The 21,130-nt window shown below is 45.0% G+C and overlaps 1 protein-coding gene across 3 annotated transcripts in view; it reads left to right on the forward strand.

Moving 5' to 3' along the window:
- ARMH3 (armadillo like helical domain containing 3) overlaps nucleotides 1-20,201 on the forward strand; it is a 122,554-nt gene extending 102,353 nt beyond the window's left edge. For all 3 annotated transcript variants that reach the window (XM_014250483.2, XM_088059900.1, XM_014250484.2), the window contains 2 exons: nucleotides 11,832-11,948; nucleotides 17,815-20,201. In XM_014250483.2, the coding sequence (XP_014105958.2) occupies nucleotides 11,832-11,948; nucleotides 17,815-17,907 (210 nt within the window). In that variant the 3' untranslated portion in view covers nucleotides 17,908-20,201. The remainder of the gene's footprint in view (nucleotides 1-11,831; nucleotides 11,949-17,814) is intronic.
- Nucleotides 20,202-21,130: the final 929 nt, after the last annotated feature.

A 21,130-nucleotide genomic window follows, 5' to 3' on the forward strand; every position in this document is an offset into this window, starting at 1 on the left:
TTTATTCCAGAGATTGCACATGGATATCTTTCTCTGAGGAGGACAGTAATAAGCAGCAGTTTGATTTCTCAGAAACATCTGAGCTGTTTTCTGTGTGTGGTCCATGCCCAAGTCTCTGCTCCCACTCAGCTTCACCTTGCTGACTGTCTGCTGGCCAGCTTTCCAGTACATCTTCATTTCAGTCAAAAAGTGTCTCAGCCTACAGCATTTAGCATCTCATCAGGCCTGTCCTTGCTAGTGATTATCTTGGATAGTAGCCTCTGCATTTCTGTCTGTCCCAATAACCGTTTACACGTTCCTTTAAAATTAATTTAGCAGTCAAGTTTAAGCAGTTCTGGTTTTCCAGGCAGAAACCTTTTCTGTGTTGGCCATGGATCCTTCCAAGCATTAATGGTCTCATTCTGTTTCGGTTGTGGTCATTGCCCAGATGGAGTTTAAAAAGAATTCACATTCCAACAGCACAAAAGGGAATAATTCAACAAATTAAAATGTTAACAAGCTTCACTCCTTCAGCATATCAGAAATTATTTGGTTTACTTATTTCTGCCCTCATCACTGGCTTTGTCCATTCGTTTTCCTCCACTGTGCAATGCAGATTAGTCTAAGATCCCACAGTGAGCCTGGGGTTTGTGAGGAGTCACTTAGTTGGGACAGATTTGATTGGATCCTCTTGTCTTGGTAGAAATTTCATAACTACTGTAATTCTTATAAATCTGATTTGCACAGCTGCATTCTCAGTATTTTAGTCAACTCTACTCCTCCTTAACCTTCTCAGTCCCTCCTGATGTCAGTACTGCCTGGTCCCCAGCACCCTTAGTACTTGTATTCAGAACAAAGAGACTACTGACTTGCATAGTGGAATGTCTTATTTCTGCAGTGAATGCTTTTGAAGGAAGAAGTCGAGATTCTAGATTGCAGGCTAGGTGACCTGTACTTAGATTGACTTATCCACTTTTGGGACTGCAGCCTTAGAGCAGACATTTTGCAGCTAAGTTTTCTTCTCACTACAGGATTTTCTGTCTATAAGGATCATCCAGCAGCTTATAGCTGTCTGTTCCAACTCCAGATTTGCAAAAGCCTTAAGAGCTAGAACTTTTATGTGGGTTGAGTCACACAAATTTCCAAGCACTGCCCACCTTTCCTTATTAGTTTGCTACCTTAGCATACTGCTACTACAGTCTTTCTAGCTATTTGTAGCTAACCAATTGACTATAGATCTTCTATTTCTTTTGGGCTCTATATTTAGAAGACATTTTTGCAGACTGAATTTGTAAGTCTCTCAGAATCATTAAACTGTAGTTTTAAGTCTGCTAGATATTGTCATGAAGAAAAGGACTTCTGGAGTTGGTATGATGAGCCTGGAAATGTTGGCTCAAGACTCAACAGTAGTCATAAAGACAAATAGAGAATTAGAAATTATTAGAGAGAACACAAAGGAGAAGAACTGTGTTCCACTGTGTAAGTCTTTGATAACCCATGTTTTAAATCTTCTGTATTGATTCCAGTGCCCTTAGTTCATAAAACATTCTGAAGAACTGCAAAATAGTGCAAATAATCGAACAGCTGTTTGCTCAATGGGTTTCTTGGCTATCCAGACTTCTTGATTGTATTCAAAAGTTTTTATTTTCCCTGAGAACAGACAGTTCATTTTCCACATGTAGTCAGTTAGACAGGTGAGCTTAGTGTTTCCTCTTTTTTGGCTTCATTGCATCTCCTCAGGCCACTGAATGACTGCCTTTTATCACTTCCACTAATTGCTGAAATGTAAGTAGGAGGTAGGGAACTGATCTTTTTAATGTCTGCCCCTCCAAATGTATACCTTCCTTCTCCAGTCCTAACTGGTTTTCTCTAGCATGTCCTATATTGATTTGACTCACTTTAAATACAAGCATCTACTTGGTTTATGGCCAGTTTTTTAGCATATTGGTATTTAGTTTTGCTGCTTCCTTTAATTAAATTTATTCATGCTGTGCAAACCAAGTTTAAAAAGATTTCTGATCATTAAAAAAAAAAAAAAAAGAGAAAAAAGTAATGAGCTAGATTAACATCCACTTTTTCTCAGCAAGCATCAGACCCAGGGCTGTACATTCATAAAGGCCATTGGCTTGCTAGTTGCTGTAAAAGATCAAAAAAGAAAATCAAAATGCATGCCAAGCTCCTTAGCTTTTTGGAGTGTCTGTGTTCTTCTTTCACTTGTCTTGATCTTCAAGTCAGAGTCCTGGTGAGTTTTGATTTGGTTTTATTTCTGTGTTAGTCTGCAATCATATCGCAAAGAAGTCCGTGGTGGCTGTGTGAGGGGCACAAGCTCTCTTGGATCTGCTACTGATTTCTGTGAACCTGACCAGGTGACATAGTTCCAGAAGCCTCATGTGACTGCAGGTGTTTGATTAGACCATAACCAGAATAAGCCTCCCCATTGTTTTTTCCTTGGGCACAATTAGGTTTTGGTTTCTTCTAACTGGAGCAGTGTGCTTCTGTCTGGATTTGATTGAACAGAATGAGCTTTGTTATATATACTGCCTTAATCTATTCTCGAGACAGCCTTATTCCTGAGCTAACTGTCTTCTGGGCAAATTTTAATTTCTTTACTGGGAATGAGTCTCCTCTGGTGTACATCAGGTATCCTGTTGTCATTTCATCAAGGCAATCTCAGCTGAAAGCTGTGTATTTGAGTACCAGAATGCTTTCTGGCTACTGGTCCTAGAAAGATTTAATTTCAAACCTTTTCTTAAAATCTTCAGCTACCATTTTTAGGGTTCTTATGTCTGTCTTTGATTCCTGTAATAATTTTGTATGTCTTGGCTTCTCAGTTCAGCTGGAGCAGCAGTTCACAACTTAAAACTCTTTTATCTTGTTTTGGGGACCAAGGTTATTGATCTTGCTTTGGTCAGTTAAATGGTGCTGAAGAGCTGCTGCTGACTATTTTTTCCTTCAGTGTTCAGGAGGACAAGGTCTTCTGTAAATAGAGAATTGCACCAAAGGTTGCACACAAATCATGGCATTCATTTGCTGAATGCTGGTTAGCCACTTAGGCTGAACGGGTAACATGAATGATAACAGTGAGCATAAGGATGCTCTTGTCCTCTTGTGTGATGTTTTGGTGACAACAGTTGATTTACTGCTCTGTGAGAATGCAGCTGGTAGATAAAAAGCTTCTCCTGGAATAGCCCATCACATTTCAGCACTTAAGTTAATTGTAAGCACAAAGGGGAAATAAAAAAATTAACGGTCCAGTCCATAGCTATCTGCAGTGCCTTTCGAGCCTTGGCAGAATTGCAAGTGCTCTTACGTACCTAGCAGTGAGAAATGTTTTCATAAATGCCACCAGCTGGAGATAAGGGTTCACAACTCCAAAATGGGCTGTAACTCCAAAATAGCAAATCTATCTATCTCAGGGTTTTATGCTTCTGCCATCATCCTGGCCTTTCTTAACTCTGCCTGCCTTTCTCAACAAAATTTCTAAAAACAGGCAAGCTTAGTGGGCCTCATTCGGTTTCTGGCGTATCTCCCCTTCCAGATCGAAATGTCTGCCCTGGAGACTGCTTATTTTATTAACTGATAATTTTTACGATAATGTGTTTCAGGATCTTTGACTTCTTTTTCTCTGCCTGGGTTTTGAATGTGGCAGCATTACACAGTATATGGATGTTTGTTCCCTTGGCAGAAGCCCACTGAACGTGTTTTCCTTCTTTGAATGCACAGAGTTGCCTCCTTTATTTTCCCTGGAAGGCCTGTCCCTGCAGTCTGGGAAAGAGCACACAGAATTCCACTAATAATACCAGGTTATTTGTGCCAAGTGGGATCTGCAGATTAGCATAAACCCACTGACCATCTTTGAAACTGGGAATGGTGGATTGGTCTTGAGAAGAAGCAGTGTGAGGCAACATGCATTTTTGCTCCATGTGCTCCGAACCTGAATGGGTTGGCAAAGTGAATTTAACACGTGTGGGAGTTGTCATGTGCATGTAGAGACATGACTTGTTGAAATTACTCTGCAGCAAAAGCATTCCTGCCATGGGCTTTCTGGTAAGGTGGGCAGGCTTTCAGCTGCCTAACAGCTGGAGCTCGGAAGGTATTGTAGCATAGCACTGCCTAGTCCTAGTGATGGCTGCAGGAATGTCCAGGGTTATCAGCACATTAATCTGTTCTGCTTGTCTATACCTCTTACAAACGAAGTACCCTGCAAGCTGTGCACATAGAGACCATATGTCTCCCTTGTTACTTGCCTATGTCCTTGTTTGCAGCCTTACTGCTTCTTAAAGTGGCTGCTGATTGTTGGGAATGCCTGTCCCATGGGAGCCTGGAATGGACACTGTTTTGTACATTTACAGTTGTGTCTTGGTGGAGCCGGGTAACAGCTTTGAGACGTTTCTGAAAACTGAGTGATTTCTGGAGTGGTTGGATCAGTGTGTTTTTTACCACCATTAAATAAAGTTGAACACCTAAGGCTTCTAATGGATTGTGGGTTTAAAACATTTCTGAAGCCAGTAACTCTTGTCCTAAAATAGGATGCCATTTCTGCTAGCAGAGTTCAGAGAACAACAGTAATTTTCTGAGTGAGCTTATAAATTATTTATCTTTAGAAGAGGCACCTGTGGGCAGAGGAGAAAATCTGTAACCAAACCCTCACACTCCATGGATAGAAAGTGTTGCCTTTGTAGGTTGTTCCTTTAAAGATCACAGATCCCTGTGAGATCATTGAACAAACATCTGAGCTACTATATATCATCTGAGCCTGACAGACTGGCTCTGTGCTGAGGTGAGAAGAGGGGGTGTGAAATGTCCCTCCTTGATGTTGCTAAGTAAAATAATAATAATTATAATCTTTTATGTACGATCAAAACCTTTTGCCTTGCACAGAGAAGTGATGAGGCCTGGATTTTAGTACCATCGTACATCAAGTGCAGATGTATGAAAGCAGTCCTTAGGAAGGATTTGGGACGTGGAAAGTTAGATTTATGTTTGGCTGGGCATGGAGCTGTTCACTGAAAACAGCAGGACTGCAAGAAGTGACTGGCAGAGACAAAGGACAAACTAGTGCACAGAGACAGTTAATTTCCAAACTCCAGGAAGCAGTGTCCTGGCTAATGCTCAGTGAGCTGAGCAGAGGGAGACTGGCAATCACAGACTAAAAATTGTCAGAGTAAACCTGGTAGGAGCTGTATGCAGGGATCCCTGCACCAACCTGAGCAGGGTGAGGCACCTCCTCTCCCTATTTCCTGGCTCACTCATCTCTGCTATGTGCTGCTCAACTTTGTCCAGGTGTCCAGCTCCAGATACTGAACAAGACTCCCATGAGTTCCATCAGCTTTGGATTCTCCACAGCAGAACTGGAGCATGTACTCATGTCTCGTTGTTACCCTGGAGCTCGTGGGCAGCTGCACCCACCTCTGCAGGCTGTTCTTCTCCCCAGTGACCTCTTATAGTCTCACTGCCCAGCAGTGTTGGTGCATCTCATGTCAGTGCCATTCTGTTCCATAACTCAGAGGAGAAATTTGCCCTTGTTTGCTTTCACTTAATCTTTTGGTCTGGCTGAACTTTTTTACTATTGGAAAAATATCCTTCTTCCAACATTTTTTTCTGTACTCAGGGCAGAAAAGATGATGCCTTCTACTCTGGGAGTGACAGATATGTGAGCTGGTGGGGGCTGTCTTACAGGCTCATGTTCTCAGCCCACAGCACGAGAGAACCATGAGTCCTTCACTGCACGTAGGACAAGCTGCAGCTGCTGGATGCAGGAGATCTGGGGCACCAGAGTAGGATTGGCAATGTGCTGTGAGTCTTACACGTATGTGGCGTGGTTACACTTGAATCTGCAGCCCACATCTTTGTCTTTGCCATCAGACCCACTCCACATCCTCTGGATCCGTAGATATGTGCTGTACACGCAGCATGTCTTGGGTATCTGAGTTGTGAAACTATCATAGCAACATCCTCCTCCTCTTTGTCTTAGCATTCATGAACATGGAATTAATAGTCATGGCTTGATCAGCGTGGGGGTGAGGAATGGTGCTAAAGCATCAGCGCTGCATTTAGCTCCAGGATAGCTGCAAAGGCAAGGTAGTGTTGGGTCAGACAAAAGCTCTGTGCTGCTGCTAGTCCTGGATGGGTGCCGTCCTGGAAGCCAGCGTAAGCGGCAGCTGCTTCCAGCATGTGTGTGTAGCATTGGCAGCCTTAGTGGAGCCTCTCTCTCAACTTGGCTCCTGCAGACAGAGAAAGAGGAAAGGGAGAAGGAGATGAGTGCATCTGGGGTTTGGGCAGAGTCTGTTGGGAAATGTGGCAGCTGTGTGTGTGTTTTTATTTAACTTCTAATTATTTAGTTATGTTCTTTGTCTGTGGTGCTTCTGGGGATTAATTTCAACAAGGACTCCAGCCTGCATCAGCAACTTTAAAGTTGCTCTGTGAGAAGTGTGATGGCTCTTGGAAAAAAAAAAATCGTTTTCCATATTAATTAGAAGTTACTACTGTAAAATTGATGTCAATTATCCAGCACTTTATTATGGAGAGGCAATAGCCTCTTTGTAGTCCAGGTGTCAGCAGCCTTTTCATTACAATGAGAAATGTTGCTATTCAGTTGAATTCATGAGGAGAAACACTCAGGGACTATGAGGTGTTGTGCAGATTAAGGAGGAGAAAGAGGGGAGGATTTGTACTAAACCTGGAATAAACAAGCCAGTTTGGGGACTGCCAAGTAAAATACACATTTCTACTGGAATAGGAAAACCCTAGTGTCTCTTCCTACAGCCTCCAACCTCTCAGCTGAGGGGATGGACTGCTGAGTTTGCTTGTGGTGTTTTGTGCTTTGACTAGGTTTGGGAGGCAGGACTGCCAGAATTCCCTGTGTGTGGCACACAGGCAGTGACAAGCACTCCACCACCTCCGCAGGGTGGACAGAAGGCATGTTTGGCTGCCCTTGGCCCTTCTACCCTGTTGTGCAGGAGTGGCATTTCATGCCCTATAGATGGGCTGCTCCATCCTCTGGCATGGAACAGACAGGACAGAGGCTCTGGCTTTTCTGTCCTGTAGGGGTTTGCTAGTCCTGTCCTGGAGACCCTTCCCCACCCCAGCAGTGTGAGCAGCAGGGAGTTGGTGAGGGGGCAAGTGCATTTTAACCTGGGCGTTGTTGGGGTGGTGTTTTGCCTTCTGCTTGATGTGAGATCATTCAATCAGTGCTGTTCCAACTTCTCCTGTGTCATGGTAGTTAATGACTGTCTTATGGGCACTGAGAGGCTTTAGTGAGGTACTGGTGACGCTGACTGATTGCGTTCTTGTGCTTTCCTGTGCTGATTAAAAAGACGGTGTAGGGACCTTGATTTGTTCTTGCTTCTGTTTTTCCTTTTATTTTTCTGTCATTACCTGTGCATGCTTCCTGGAACCTACCCACCACCGGGTCCTTTGTTGGGTGCTGTGAATTGCCGGTGCTATCTAATTTTATGTTCCATTAAGACAGAGACTGCAGATGCAGATGATGAAAGATTCTGCAGGTTAAAAGTTACTAAGCAATGAAGCAAATTATGTCTGCCAGATAGATGGGCCCTAGAGCTGCATGTTGCCCATTAGGTTTTACTGCTGGTGCAGCTCCCACTGTGGCTCTGCTGCTAACAGCAGCAGTGTTTGCCTGGGCACAGTGGGGATGGGAGAATGCTGCATGTAATCCCTGTGTTTTCCCAGGACAGGATCACTCTCTCCTGGTGGAATGCAGTGTGTTGGCTCTTGTTGAGGATCAGTCAGAGGGAACAGCTCTAGTGCAGTAAGGAAGAAGTCGGTGCATAGTGACTAGTACAGCAAAATTACGGTGTTTTGGATGCTGAAAATTTCAGGGCAGGGGCAATTGCTTCTGGGGGAAATGGTTTCAGAGCTTGTGTTCACAAGAGCTCACTGACCCAACCAATATTGTCCATCCAGTTTGCAAGGTAATGGTGAGCTGGTGGATGGAGCAAAGTAAGGAGCCACAGACAGTGAAACAATCTTGTTCCTCTGGGTGCAGTGACCTGGCATGGCATGGGTGGGATGTTGCAGAGAGGTGAGCCCCACATCAGTTCCTCCTTTGGGAGCCAACCCTCCAGCCATGTTCTTAAGGGATGCCTCTACTCAGAAGTAGTTGGTGTTACTGAGGAAGGAGAGTTTTATGGAGTATGGGCAGTTACAGCTGCAGAAGGAAGCTGAAGCCTGAATGTCAGAGAAAGCACTTGCTGTTCAGAGCAGCTCCTGAAAAGTTGGTTTGGGGACACGCATTCAGGGACCTGAATCTCCAGCATTTCTCTGGAACTTCTGGAAAGCAGTCAGTGAGTGAGTGGTGGGGCAGGGGGTTAATTTGATGGCAAATTATCTTGAAATTACAGCGGTGCAGCTCCACTGAGTTCTGGTTTGTTGCAGTGAAAAAAATGAGCAAATGTAGCCTGTGGGGCTGATACAGGTAACTGCAGGAATTCAACAGCCTTCCCTCTTCTTGTATTGACCGTGTCCGAGTTGCTTGCTTCCGGCATACTGCTTTTTTCAGACTCTGATCTCCCCTAAGGCAACCTACAAAAAGACTTTGAGATTGTGACTCCATTAGGGTTTGGGGTTTTTTTCACTGTGAAGATTCAGTAAATAATTTAAAAAAAAAAAAAAGTTTCCCCTGCATGTTTATCCTTGCAGTCTGAGGGGTGTCACATCCAGCTCCTTGAAGATCATCTACAGTCCGATTTTGTCTGTCCTTTCCTGACACTAAAGCTGGTGTTTTTCCAGCCTCTCATGAGACTGTAAAAATCTGGATGACTATTTAAAATCCGTTTGGAAGAGAAGCTAAAAGTCCTTTCCTTAAAGTCCCTTCTCATACTTGACCATCTTGGAATTCATGTTTTCTAGACAAGAGATTTCCAAGAAGAATGGGTTGAACAAGACTTTGAAGGAGAAATGCTTTAATCTCAAAAGTAAATTGCTCTAGTTCCTTTGTATCTGACAGAAAGTACAGATAAAGATCCTGTGTGTTTAAGGAAAAAGGCTGTTCTTCCTGCAGTAGTTTTCCTGAGCAAAAGTCAAAGCAATGTGTAAGAAGGGCAAACGATGCTAACACACCATCTTCTATTACACAGAGGATGTGAATTTTTTTTGTCATCTGTGTAGGGAGTTGATGCTTTTTAAACCTTCCTGTTAGTTACTGTTAATACCTTCTGCTGCTCTTTGACCTGTCCTCTGTCTAGCAGCTGCATCTTAAAGAGCAGATGAAATCATCTCAAGGATGGCAGGTCCTAATCTCAGTAATAGTTTCTATCCATTACAAGGTATGAAGTTGAAATGATCTGTGAGTGGGTTTATCTCAGATCCCACGTAGTATTTTTTTCTCAGCAGCAGCAAGAAAGGGAAATTATCAGGCAGTGGGGAGAAGCTGTTTATTTTTAACTTACCCTTTCTTTTTAAGTTCTATTTCATAATTAAAGGAGATAAGGAGTGGAAGCCAATGAAATACATAGTTGAAGGGATAAGCTGATCTCAAGCTCACTGCAGAGATTACAGTAAGTAACAGAGTAGAGACTTTGGGGCCTCTTTTTTCCTTCCCTGTCTTCATCCTAAAGTATCAAACTGAGTTTTTGGCTGCCTTTCAAAGGTGATGCAAGAGGGCAGATTTAAAGGATTCTGGTTACAGAGCTCGCTGCTGGCCTCAGAGTTTACTTCTCTTCACCATGGTTTGAGGATGCCTCTCTTGAGTATCTGAAAAGATCTCTACTCAGAGAGAGCAAGGAGGGATTCTGATTGTTCCTAAAGACACATGTGCATCCATTGATTGATCTCAACTGTGTGGCACTGTGCATGCCTTTGTGTGTGGGAATACAAGGAGACTGAAGGGAAGGTTCCTGGGGAGTCAGGTAGCCCTGAATAAAATGCCTTTGCTCTCGAATTACTGCTGGAGAAGCCTGTTCAACTCCTCACCTTTCAAACGAGGTTCTTCCTCTGCAGCTTATTAATCTTGGTCAATTTGGCTTCCTCTGATTGACAGGAGCAAGCTGCCAGATCTTTTATTGCTCAGAAGAAGGTGCATTATGCTATTACACTCCGTCCCTAGTGGATAGTTATTCCTGTGCCCAGGTGGCTTTCTTTCATCATTGCTCTTGGCTCTGCAATACTTCTTGTAGCTTCTGCACATAAGAGCAAGAAGGGCAGGCTGAATTTGGAGATGGATGTCATTGCAGGGGATTCTTTCTGCCAGTGGAGCTGACAAACAAAACAGCATTAGGAAATGAGTACTGGAGAGGAGGCTGTGAGCCTTTGCAACACTGGCAAGCTTTTCTTAAATAACATTGCAGAATCAGAATCAATGCAGTTGGAAAAGGCCTCTGAGACCTTCAAGTCCAAGTGCTTATTCCCATCCCTAGCTTGCATCTGCAGTGCTGGAGGACAGCTGAGCTGCAGAGACCATCTCACATGGGAACTACTTTGGAAACCCTTTTTTACCCCCAGTCCTCATTTGGATGATTCTTTGTAGCTTCTGCCACCTCAGGCCCTAGCATGAGTGTCACTGCTGCCACATGCAGAATTTGGGGGAACAAGTTTTTGGAGTAACCCTAAGCAACTTTAGATTTCTTAGGATAAAGGATGTAAGAACAAGATTCAGTCCTGTAAAGGGCAGGAGCTGCCAGCTGCCTAAAGGGGCAGTTGAGAGTACTGCTTACATTGTTGGGAGTACAAGAGGAGAAGTACAAGAGCTCCTTGTTTTTCTGGTCACTGTTGTCTTCAATCCTCTGCAATGCTCCTCTTAGGATCTTTTCTGAATTGTGATGACTTGGAGCAGGGTCCTCCTCTTTTGCATCTTTTATTATGTGTCTTCCTGACTGAAGCTTGTGATAAGCAGGGGTTACTGTAGTGCAAACCTCATATGTTGATACTCTGTTTAGCTCTCAGATCAAATGGCAACAGCCTAAGAATGAAGTTCTTGTGTTTAGGAGAATCATTTCAGGCATAAGTTTGCCCAGGAGTGTTGACCTCTATGGTTCCTTGTAGGAAGATTATTGTCAGTAACCATCTCACAAATGCTTTGAGGAATATGTCAGTCCACACAATGCTTTAAAGCTAAAAATCATAGTGGGAGTCCCTCTTGCTGTTCCCTAGTTAGGAAAATGAGTCGTTCAGTAGGACAGAGATTTGTAACTATGAATTTGCAAGTATAGCCCAACACTGGGAGCAGAGTAGGGCAGTAGTAAAGGCTGGAACGGCTTTGGTTGCAATGAAGGCCAATAGTAAAGCATCTCCTGAGCAGAAAGACCTGGATTCATGTCTTCATGTCTTTCTAAAAGCAGAGTCCATACCAAGGCTGGTCTTCTCTTAGCATGTGTCAGAAGCTTGTTGCCTTCAGGAGAGATATGCAGTGCTCTGCATGGAAGCTGACCTGAGCAGTTCTAGAAGCCGGTGATGTAGCGGGCTGTGAATGGTGATTAACAAACCAGGAGGGAAGTGTGCTGGCAAAACTAACCTTGGAAGGACCCTGGGGCTGGGCAAATCTGTGTTTGTATTGTGCTTCTGTGTTGCGTCTGGGTGTACGTGTGGAAATTAGCTGCTTGATTTATTAATATGTCTAATTCTGATGACAGAAAGCTGCTGCTGTCATGGATAGAGGTTCCATCTACCATTCTCATGAATGGAGAAATTGTGTAAATTTTGGGTCTGTTCCTTGGCATTAGGAGGACTTCAGTGCCCATCTCCATGTTGTTAATCATGAGCCAGATATTGGCTGTTAAAGCCATCTCTGTTGTGAAAACAGGTGCCAGAGCTGTAATCTATCTCAGCCTTGCTCCTTCTGTGCTGAGGAGTCTGTGGATGCTGATTCCTATGCTGTGTTTGGCTGTTTCCGGCAGGTTTTGGAGGTGGTGCGGTCCAACTATGACACGCTGACCCTGAAGCTGCAGGACGGACTGGACCAGTACGAGCGCTACTCAGAGCAGCATAAGGAGGCTGCCTTCTTCAAAGAGCTGGTAAGCTGCCTTGGCTCTGAACAGTCAACAGCCCTCTTCCAGAGCCTTTGCTTGTGGCCTGGGCAGTTGTATTTGGGGTGTAGCTGAGCAGTGCTGTTACTGCATTGGACTGCCTCCAAAGACAGGGCCGGAGCAGGATCTGGACAGATACTGCATGTCTTAACAGATCTGAGAGCTTCCTGGAGCTTCCTGTGTGGCTGAAGAGGAACCTCCAGGCTGCTTAGGCCAGCACTGCTCAGATGGTCTCTTGTCTCTTTTGCCATGAGTATTTGCTGTGTTTTGCAGTGGTAAATTTGTATGGGGAGAAGCTGACTGAACTGACTGCTCCCACCTGGGATTAATCACACAGAGCAACTTTGCTTTTTTGTTGCTCTTAAGGGGACTGTGAAGTTTGGGACTGGTGAAACACCTTCCTTCTCATTGCTTTCCTCCATCACTCACAAAAAAGGGTTTCCAAGCAAAGAAAGTGAAGGCATTCCCTAGAAATGTCTCCGTATGCAAGAGGAGAAGATGCATGGTAGGAAGACCCACAAAAATTATAGAGCAAAGACAAAAATTAGTCTAAATAATTCAGGTTGGTAGTTACAATTCTTCAGCAAGCCAGCTTGCTTACTCTGCTCCAGAGAGCCCTAATGGAACTTTTCTTGTCCAACAGCCACATGAACGTGGAGGAAGTGTTTTTGTAGTGGCTGGTGTGTGAGGGAAGCCTCACTCTTGAATCATTACAGCTTCACCAAAGGGAGGGATCTCTAACTTTGACAACCTTCACCAGTCTGAGAACTGATTCTTTCTCCCAGCACTGTCCCTGCTGATTGATGAGTAATTGATGCCTGCCTACTCTGTCACGAGTCTCCATGAGTTTGGGCATGTTGTTGTGCATCCCTCTGTCAGCTCTGCTCCAGAACAGGCACCTGAATTGGTTTTGTTTCCTGTTACAGAATACTTTTAACTCTTGGGGTCATTCCAGCCCTGACATTGGGCAGTATATAGGCAAAACCACTTGCAATTGCTTCTATGCTATTTTTCTGTGTTCTTTTGTGCCTGTTTTTGTCTGTCTGGCCTGCTGTTTGACACAGCTTTCCTGGAATACATGCAAAGAAATTTGGCCATAACCTTCCTGTGACACAGGCTTCTTCTATTACTGTACCCTGGAAATAAGACATATTCCTGTTTCTGTTGTGATCTTTTCTATCCCAAGGGCTCTCACCCTCAGCCAACATCTCCTTCCCCTTGGCCACATTTCTGCTTTGCTTCCTGCATGTCCCACTTTCCACTTGGCCTGGCAGAAGCTCAGGCCAGTCATGCCAATTGATTAAAATGACATTCTCAGTCCTATGATGATCACAGCCACAAAACACTTCAGCTAAAATTATTTTCTTCCTAGACCAATTTCCTATTTTTTTCAAAATTCCAATTTTGTATATTTTAAGAATCTGTTTATCGTAACCAGCCCGTCAACTCCCTTCTGAAAATTGCCCATCCAGGTACCCCTGGGACCCTCTCCTCAAGAGCATATAAAAGCCTGAATAATTACTATATAAATGTGCTGATTTGACCCAGTTGTGAATCTGTTTAATCCACATCTCTAGATGCCCTGAGAATTGGGACCCTATTAAATGTTCTTTACTCACAGCTACAGAAAATCCCCTGCATTCCATTAAGCCATTCCCTCAACACAGCGGGAAATGAACCTGATACGTTATGATTTGTCTTCAGCAAATCCACTTGGCCTCCCGGCCTCCTTGCTCTGTTTTTTCTCTTGGTGCACAGTAACTGATGGCTTTATTAATTGTTCAAACAACTCATCAAAAACTAATCTGCCCTGTCCTTCCCATAGCCCCTTCAAACCAGGTACTTGCTTTCTTTTTGTGAAGCTTTTGAGTCTTCAGCTTCTGTTGCTGGTCTGATGTTGGATAATATCCCCCTACCCAGTACTTTGTGTTTAACCTCTGAGGTATGCAGGATTTTGTGGAGGGGGCAGAGGAAAGTTGGTGCAATTCTCTTTGTGGGCTGTGCCAAAGGAGCAGGGCTGGTGGTGTACTACAGGTTTCTGAGTTCACACTGATTCCATCCAGGTCTTCCTGGACAGGATCTGTTTGCAAATAATTCTTTCTTCCAGATTTTCTCATCACTATCTGTAAATGTTTGCATCAAAGCAAACCCTTCTTGGGTGGGGTATGACACAGAGGAGCCATTTTCCTTTTTCAGCTGCCTTTTTATCTCTCTTTGCTCCCATTAAGTAGGTGAGCAGAAGCTTCCCCAAGCCATTCTGGGGGCTCCTTTATGCTTAGAAATCTTGTTCTCACTCCTTTGACCTGCTTTGCTAATACACTGCTTCACTTCTCTTGCTTTGCCTCAGTGCTGCTCCTTCTTGCTAATCCCAAAGAAAAATCTGCTTTCTTCTCCCATTCCCTTTACAAAAAGGTTTTCAAAGGCTGCGATACTGCGGCCACATTGTGGTGGAAGGTGATGTGCAGATTGTTTTATCAGCTGGGTTTTTTGGCATGTTGTGCTGCCTTTGAGGGGCTAAAGGAAAGAAGTTAGGAAGTTTTCTAACACTTCTTATTTATTTTCCTTTGAAGCCTCAGGGATGTCATTTGAGGTCTGTGCTGCTTTGATAGAATGAATGGTTTGGATGTGAGCTTTTGGACCCTCACATTGCAGCTGAAGGAATGTGTGGAAAGAGATTTCAGCATCTTTCTAAAACATTCACTGTCTTTGCAGTTAGGTTTCATCAGCCTCAACATAGTCTGATTAGGGATTGATTTCTACAGGGGAAATTATATTAATTTGACTTTTAATTAAGTGCAGTAGTCAACGTAAACCTTCTTCCCATTGTACAAATAATTTAAGGACTGCTTGTTGATTAGGAGTAGGTTTAATTGATGAGACTTGCTGTGAAATAGGAGTCTTGGTACAACCTTGCACGCTTCCAGCTCTAATGACACAAAACTAGAACTTAATCATGTTTTCCCCTCCATGGTTAATGCCCTTGCTTCATCCATTCTTTCATTTACTCATCCTTCCACAGGTGATGTCAGCATTTCATGCATTTCCCATTTCTTCAACATTTGTAGACTAATACTAAGAAAACAATTTTAAAGTTCTTCTGGCCCTAATTCTCCAGGATACTCCATACAGAAGCAAGAGAGGACATGTGCTGTGCTTGTACTTCCAGCAGAATGAATGTTAAAGCTCTGACCTTAATTTCTGCAGCTCTGGGGCCTTTGTGTAAGCCATTCTGGAGGGACCTGGTAAATTCCAGGCTGGCAGCCAGGCCTGGGGGCTGCCCACTGCACCAAGAGCCAGGAGGGGTCCTGGGGGTGTATCCTTATGGAGCAGCTTAGGTAGACTACAGGAAGCTTCTGAAATTCATCCTTGTTACAGACTGACACCTCCCTGTCTAACTGTCTGGTCTTCCAGCTCCAAAGGGGAGATGAGCTCTGGCTCACTATGCTGAGCCCTGGTGCTGGAGATAACTTGATTTAACTTTAATTTGAGCGATTCTTACCTTTTAAGTGGGTTGGCTCAAGCTGCCTGATTTCTCACAGCAGAAGAAATGCTGGGCAGAGATTTGTGTAAACGTCACTCATGTGTTATCATGCCCACTCTTCTCCCCAGTTTGTGTTAAGGCAGATCTACGTTCATCTAGAGTGCTCTTGACCAGAGTTTGTGTCTAAAGCTTCTCTTGAAACCTGAAACTGTCTTTAAATGAAACTAGCTCCACTGTAGGAGCTTCAGGTGAGCTCCTCCACCACTTCACAGTCCATAAGTTTTAAAAGTATTTCCTCTTTTCCTGTGTAAATCTTCTTTGTCTAAATTAGGCTGAGTATTTCTTGCCCCATCCCTGGGGAGCCAGATAAATATTACTCACTGTTCTCTTTCTGACCTCATTTTACATAATGGAGTGTGTTTGCTCTATTCCTCCTTCTCTTTGCAAACTAATCAGGCTAATTAATTTCTTGTGCTCTACCCCATAGCTACAATTTCTGCTAAGCCCTGTGTTCTCATTGTGCCACTCCAGCCTCACTTTCTGGGCTTCCAGAGACTCCTTCTTGGAGACCTTGATGTGTGTACAAGCTGGGAATCCTCTGCTGCTGGTGCCTGACTCCGGGCAGCAGTTCCTGAGGCCGGGAGCTCATTACTGCTTGTACTTTCTGTTGCTGGGACCCACAGAAATGCTTTTAGTCAGAATAAGTGTACTGGCTTACACTGCTTGTAGTGTCTGCCCCTTTTCTTTAGGCAGTCATATTCCCCAGGGCAGAGAGCTCCCCACAGCTTGCTATTCATGTTCTTTCCTTCTTGTAAGAACTGACTGGATCACTGGCATAGGAGCACTTGGTAGGGCTGGGACCAAATCCTGTCAGTGGGACTCCTGTCTCCTGGCAGCAGGACAGCCCTGTGCCAACCAATGTTCTGGAGACCACTTGCAGTGGTGTTTAACACAGGGTACAGCTGTGGTTATCTTGCAAGACGTGGTCCCAAACTATTTGAGGATGCAGTAAGTAAAATAACTAAAGAAGAGAGTTGAAGGGGTGCTTCAAGGGAACAGAGATGCTTGGGTTCTCTGCTAGGCATCCTGATGAAGGAGAGTTTGTGGTTTCTGCAGATGACATAAAACTTAAGTACTTTGTCTTTTAGGGTAGACATCTTTGCTGGTGTGCTCAGGTTGCAATGGGGCTCACTGGGGTTCATTTCACATCTTTCCCAGTTAACCTTCCAAGTTTTGATTTCCTTCCCTCTCTTACTTTTCCCTCTGACTTTTGGGTAGCTTTCTGCCCTTTCCATGTGTTTCTCACCAGGGTAGCAAGTAGGACCCTCGGCAGTATATATATATATGTGTGTGTGTGTATATATATATATGTGCTCTTCCAACCCCCAGTGTTGGATTCCTCATTATGTATCTATATAATTCTTCCCCCCAGTACTTTTATAAAGCACAAAACATGAACCAGGTCAGCAACAACCTTATTATCACAGGCTCCGAGTCTCTGGGAACTGTAATCCTGTTGTTTGGATGAGCTTGTGTCAGTTTTGCTTTCTGTCACTGCTGCATAGTCGCTGACACAGATGATGTTTGACTTTGTTTTCTCGTTGCCAAGTGCAGCTGAGACTGAGCCCAGTCTGGGGCCTGTGTATTTGGCCAACAAGTCTGCAGGCAGGAGGGGGGAAGGGAAGCTGCTGTCAATAGGGCTGCCCAGCTCTTCTTTGTGCTCTGTGGGTGACCAGAAGTCTGGGTGTCATTGAGGGATAAAGGTGTCTCTTCTTCAGAGACAGTCAGTGAGCCAGCTGCACGTGTACAGCACTCAGAGTACACACAGCTCTGAACCCAGGAGGTTTTGCCAGCCTGGGTGATAATTTGTGTTTACAGCATAGTGGCATGGCCTCTGTCCTTTCCTTCAGTCTGTATCTTTGGCTCTGTGGGTTCTGGAGCAGGACAGAAGCCATGACACTGTATTAATCCAGGAAAAGCTTGCTGGCTCTCCAGTGGGCATTGATAAAATACAATCTTTAAGCTGCAGCCTGGGAGTGCTCACTTCCCCCATCTCTTTGCCCCTGAACAAGAAACACATCATAGCTCATGCATCCACACAAAGCATCTTCTCCCATCCCTGTCTCACTGGGAATTTACTCTCCTTGCTGGGATGTCACTGTAGACATTCCTGTTTTTCCAAGAAACTGCTGAACCTCAGCATTTCCTTGCTAGACTGGAGTTCCAGTGAGAGCTTGCTGCAGCAATTGCTGGGGAGCTGTAAATGCAGAATAGCTTCATGCTGAGCATGGAGTCAGCAGTGTCAAAAGTACCAGGCTCATGAAGAGCCAGGAAGAGTCCCATGGCTAAAACATGTCGTTTTGTTTCTGTCAGGTTCGCTCCATCAGCATCAATGTGAGGAAGAACCTTGCTTTCAACACGCTGAGCCAGGAGCTGCTGCTGAAGGAATTCTCTACCATCTCTTGAAGGGGGATCGCTGCCGCTGCGCCGGCTGGGCAGAGACGGGCCCGTGTGGGCAGGGACACTCCAGCTCTGCGGCCGGTCGCCCCTTGCCTCCTGCCTTCGGAAGGGACTGTGTTTCTTTTAGGGGAACGCCTTGCTGCTGTGTGTTTGATCCCAAAGGAATGTGTTTCAACTTGGGCTGAGGAGAGGTGATTGGCGTGTTGAGGAGGAAGCGATTTTTTATGGTGCCATGGGAGTGGGCAGCCATTCCTGTGACATAGCAATGGGAGATTCCCTCCACAGCCTCAGGGAAAATGCACTGGAAACCTTTGTAGCAGAGCTGGGGTGAGCTCACAACTGAAGTAATAAAGCCAGCCCAGCTGTGTGAAACTGTTCTGGGTAGAGATTGCTCACCTGCTCTATGGGGAAAGCTGTGTGATCCCAGGTGAGGGCTGTTCTTTTCTGTCAGCCTGGGTCAACCTCTCCACCTGTAATGTATGTCAAATCCACTGCCATCCCGTTGGGAATGACTTTGGATTATAAGAGTTTCCCCAAGGAGCAGGCCTTGCTCACTGCTGTCTCCTTATATCAGAAGGTGTCACTTCAAGCCATTGGATTACTGGAGAAGGGGGAACTTTGCCTCCAAGACTGTTGGCTTACAGGGTCCAGTGTGGTATACAAGAATTTGGGTCATCAAACAAAGCACTTTGTTATTGGAGACCAGCTCTGCTTAGGGTCACTGTTGCTTCCAGTAGCCTCAGCTCATCCACCGTTTCTAAGGTAGATGGACATTTTTAGATACTTGGTTTTCACTGGGGCAGAGGACAGGCTGACTCCTTCTCCCCACTCACCTTATTGCCCATCAGAGCAATTTTACCCATCGCTTTGCGACAATCCTCCTCTTCCTCACAGGAACATCTGCCTTGCACATGTTTGCAAGTGCCTGGTGACCTTCATAAATGAAGAAGTCTCCAGTTTTTCCCTTGTGTGTAGCACACAATTAAAATGCATCTGGAGAAGTAGTGACTTCACTTTCTTGCCCTCCTGTCTTCACCAAGCAACTTACAGCCACTGTCTGCTGAGGGCTTCCTAAGGAAGAGCTCTGGGATGATGCTGTGGGGCACAGCCAGACCTTTCTGCTCCCAGAGCTGGTACTTCAGAGGTGCCCAGATCTGGCAGAGCCTGTTCAGAGTGCTGTGTCAGGCTCCCAGCTCAGGAGTACACAGCATAAACACCCGTTCCACCCCTGTTCCCTGCTCATGCATTTTCAGCGCCCAGCAGTGATGTTGTGATATTAGGATCTGGCCTGACTTGCTAGACTGAAGTAGAGAAGTTATTTACATCCTAGATCCACACACAGATTTTTTTCCTCCCCCCTAGAAAACAGGTGTTTTTTAAAAAAAATGCCTAGTCCTGCTCTTAGCCTTGTAGGTTAGTGTGAGTAATGTGGGTGTCATGCTCATTTACTACCATTTTTAGGCAAGGCTTCTTTCATGCTAATGTGCGTTAATTGTGTTAATGTTTCATCTTACCTGCTATGAGCATGGGAAACTGAAAGCTGTGTCCTTGGCCACCCACTGGGCACAACACCCGATGAAGTCCCTATGTTTTCCTTGGGAGCACTGGCTTCTCTCAGCAGTTGATACTATTCCTCAGCTGGGAATTGTCTGGCTTTTAACAGCTAAGCCAGACATTTATTTGCTTTCTGCGATGCAAGTGTATGGGAATGTGTATGTGTCAGAGGGTCAGTGCTTAGGAGAGCAAGCAGATAAAATCACTGCTTGAGAACAGGCTAGGGCACGTAGAACAGGCAGCTTCTCCAATGGAAAATGAGGAACAGTTGCTTGCAGTACATGGTGCTTGTCTGGAGGGGATAGAAAGGGATCTCACTCTGGGAGGGGAGTTCCTTCTCAAGGGGACTTGAGGTGCAACCCCAGCACTGTGACTGTTGGAGCATTTTGAGTCGTCCAGCTGTCCTCATGCCTGTTCCTCAGCTGTTCTCTGAGCCCATTTAGGCTGAGCCTAGACACATATGTGAGGGAGTTTGGGATGAGTCTGCTTCTGACTCGGCAACCTCTGGAATTTTCAGCTTCTCACTCTGGGCTCAGCTATCCTGTCTCCCTGAGGATGCTCCCTTGCTGGGATGATCATAGAAGCCCAGGTGTGTGTGAGATCCATTCCTGAGCCCAGCCCTCATCTAAGTCTGAGCTGGGGAAGACTGTGATTCTTGTCCTCTCATCACACTGTCACTGAACCAAGCACTGTAAGTGGATGTACATACAAACCTAGAGCTCAATAAATAGCAGAGCCCCACCTGTCTGGAGTGTGCAGTGTTTGTCCTTCACAGGAGGGAGAGTGGGGTGGTTGTGGGAGTGCCCCTGTCACCATTTGGTGGCACACTGGCTGCAGCAGGGCTATCACCTGCCCTTGGGCTCTTCCTGCCTGTGCAGAGAGAGGTGATGCTTTATCCTTGGTCCTCTGCAGGTACCATCCAGTAGTCATCATCCCTCTTCCTCTTACGTGTCCCTGTGGCTGGCTTTAAGGAAACTGAGCAAGGTTGGCAGCCCGTGAGTGAGGAGGGATGCGGGGACCTGCATGTGTGTGGTGTGATGCTCTCTGTTGCTGGTGTCAGCAAACTCCTGCTCATAGATTCTGCTGCACATTTGCCTGCTTTGTTGAACACCCTACTACTGTTTGTGGTTTGAGGCCAGCTTGAACTGAGCAGAAAATAATTTAAATCTTAATGTTCAGCTTCAGGATGTGTGTGACAGCCTCAAACTTTCCTGTATCTGATCTGAGCAGGTGAGTGTATTTTGTTATATCTAATTCATAACTCTATCTGTTATTGGAAGAGCTGTTTCTGAGGCTTGGGGTGTGTGGGGAGAAATCAGATTGCTACCTTTAAATTATGCAGCAGCTGCAGGGAGACAAATATTTTACAAAATAATGTTCTGGAAGATAATTGAATTTGAGCTAAACTTTGGAGAGAGTTACTAAGAGTTGTTTTGTAAGTGCTACTGTGATTTTTGATCTCTTTATTCCTTAGCTCTTACAGGTCCCACTTTTCATGCAGACTTTAGAGAGGGAGGCAGCTTCTCAGGAGCTGAGTCTTCCCTGCATGGGCTGGCAGCTCCAAATGGTGTTTTGTCTGTTCTTAGGAGCTGCCAGGAGCAGGTAGTAGCAAACCCCATATCATGTACAGCAGCTGGAGGGTAGGGTGCACCTTTGCCCACTTGCTGTGTTTGGT

The sequence above is a fragment of the Pseudopodoces humilis genome, chromosome 9 (genome assembly GCF_049639895.1).
Source record: "Pseudopodoces humilis isolate 2021_Gansu_Grassland_sample_001 chromosome 9, ASM4963989v1, whole genome shotgun sequence".
Classification (NCBI taxonomy): Eukaryota; Metazoa; Chordata; class Aves; order Passeriformes; family Paridae; genus Pseudopodoces; species Pseudopodoces humilis.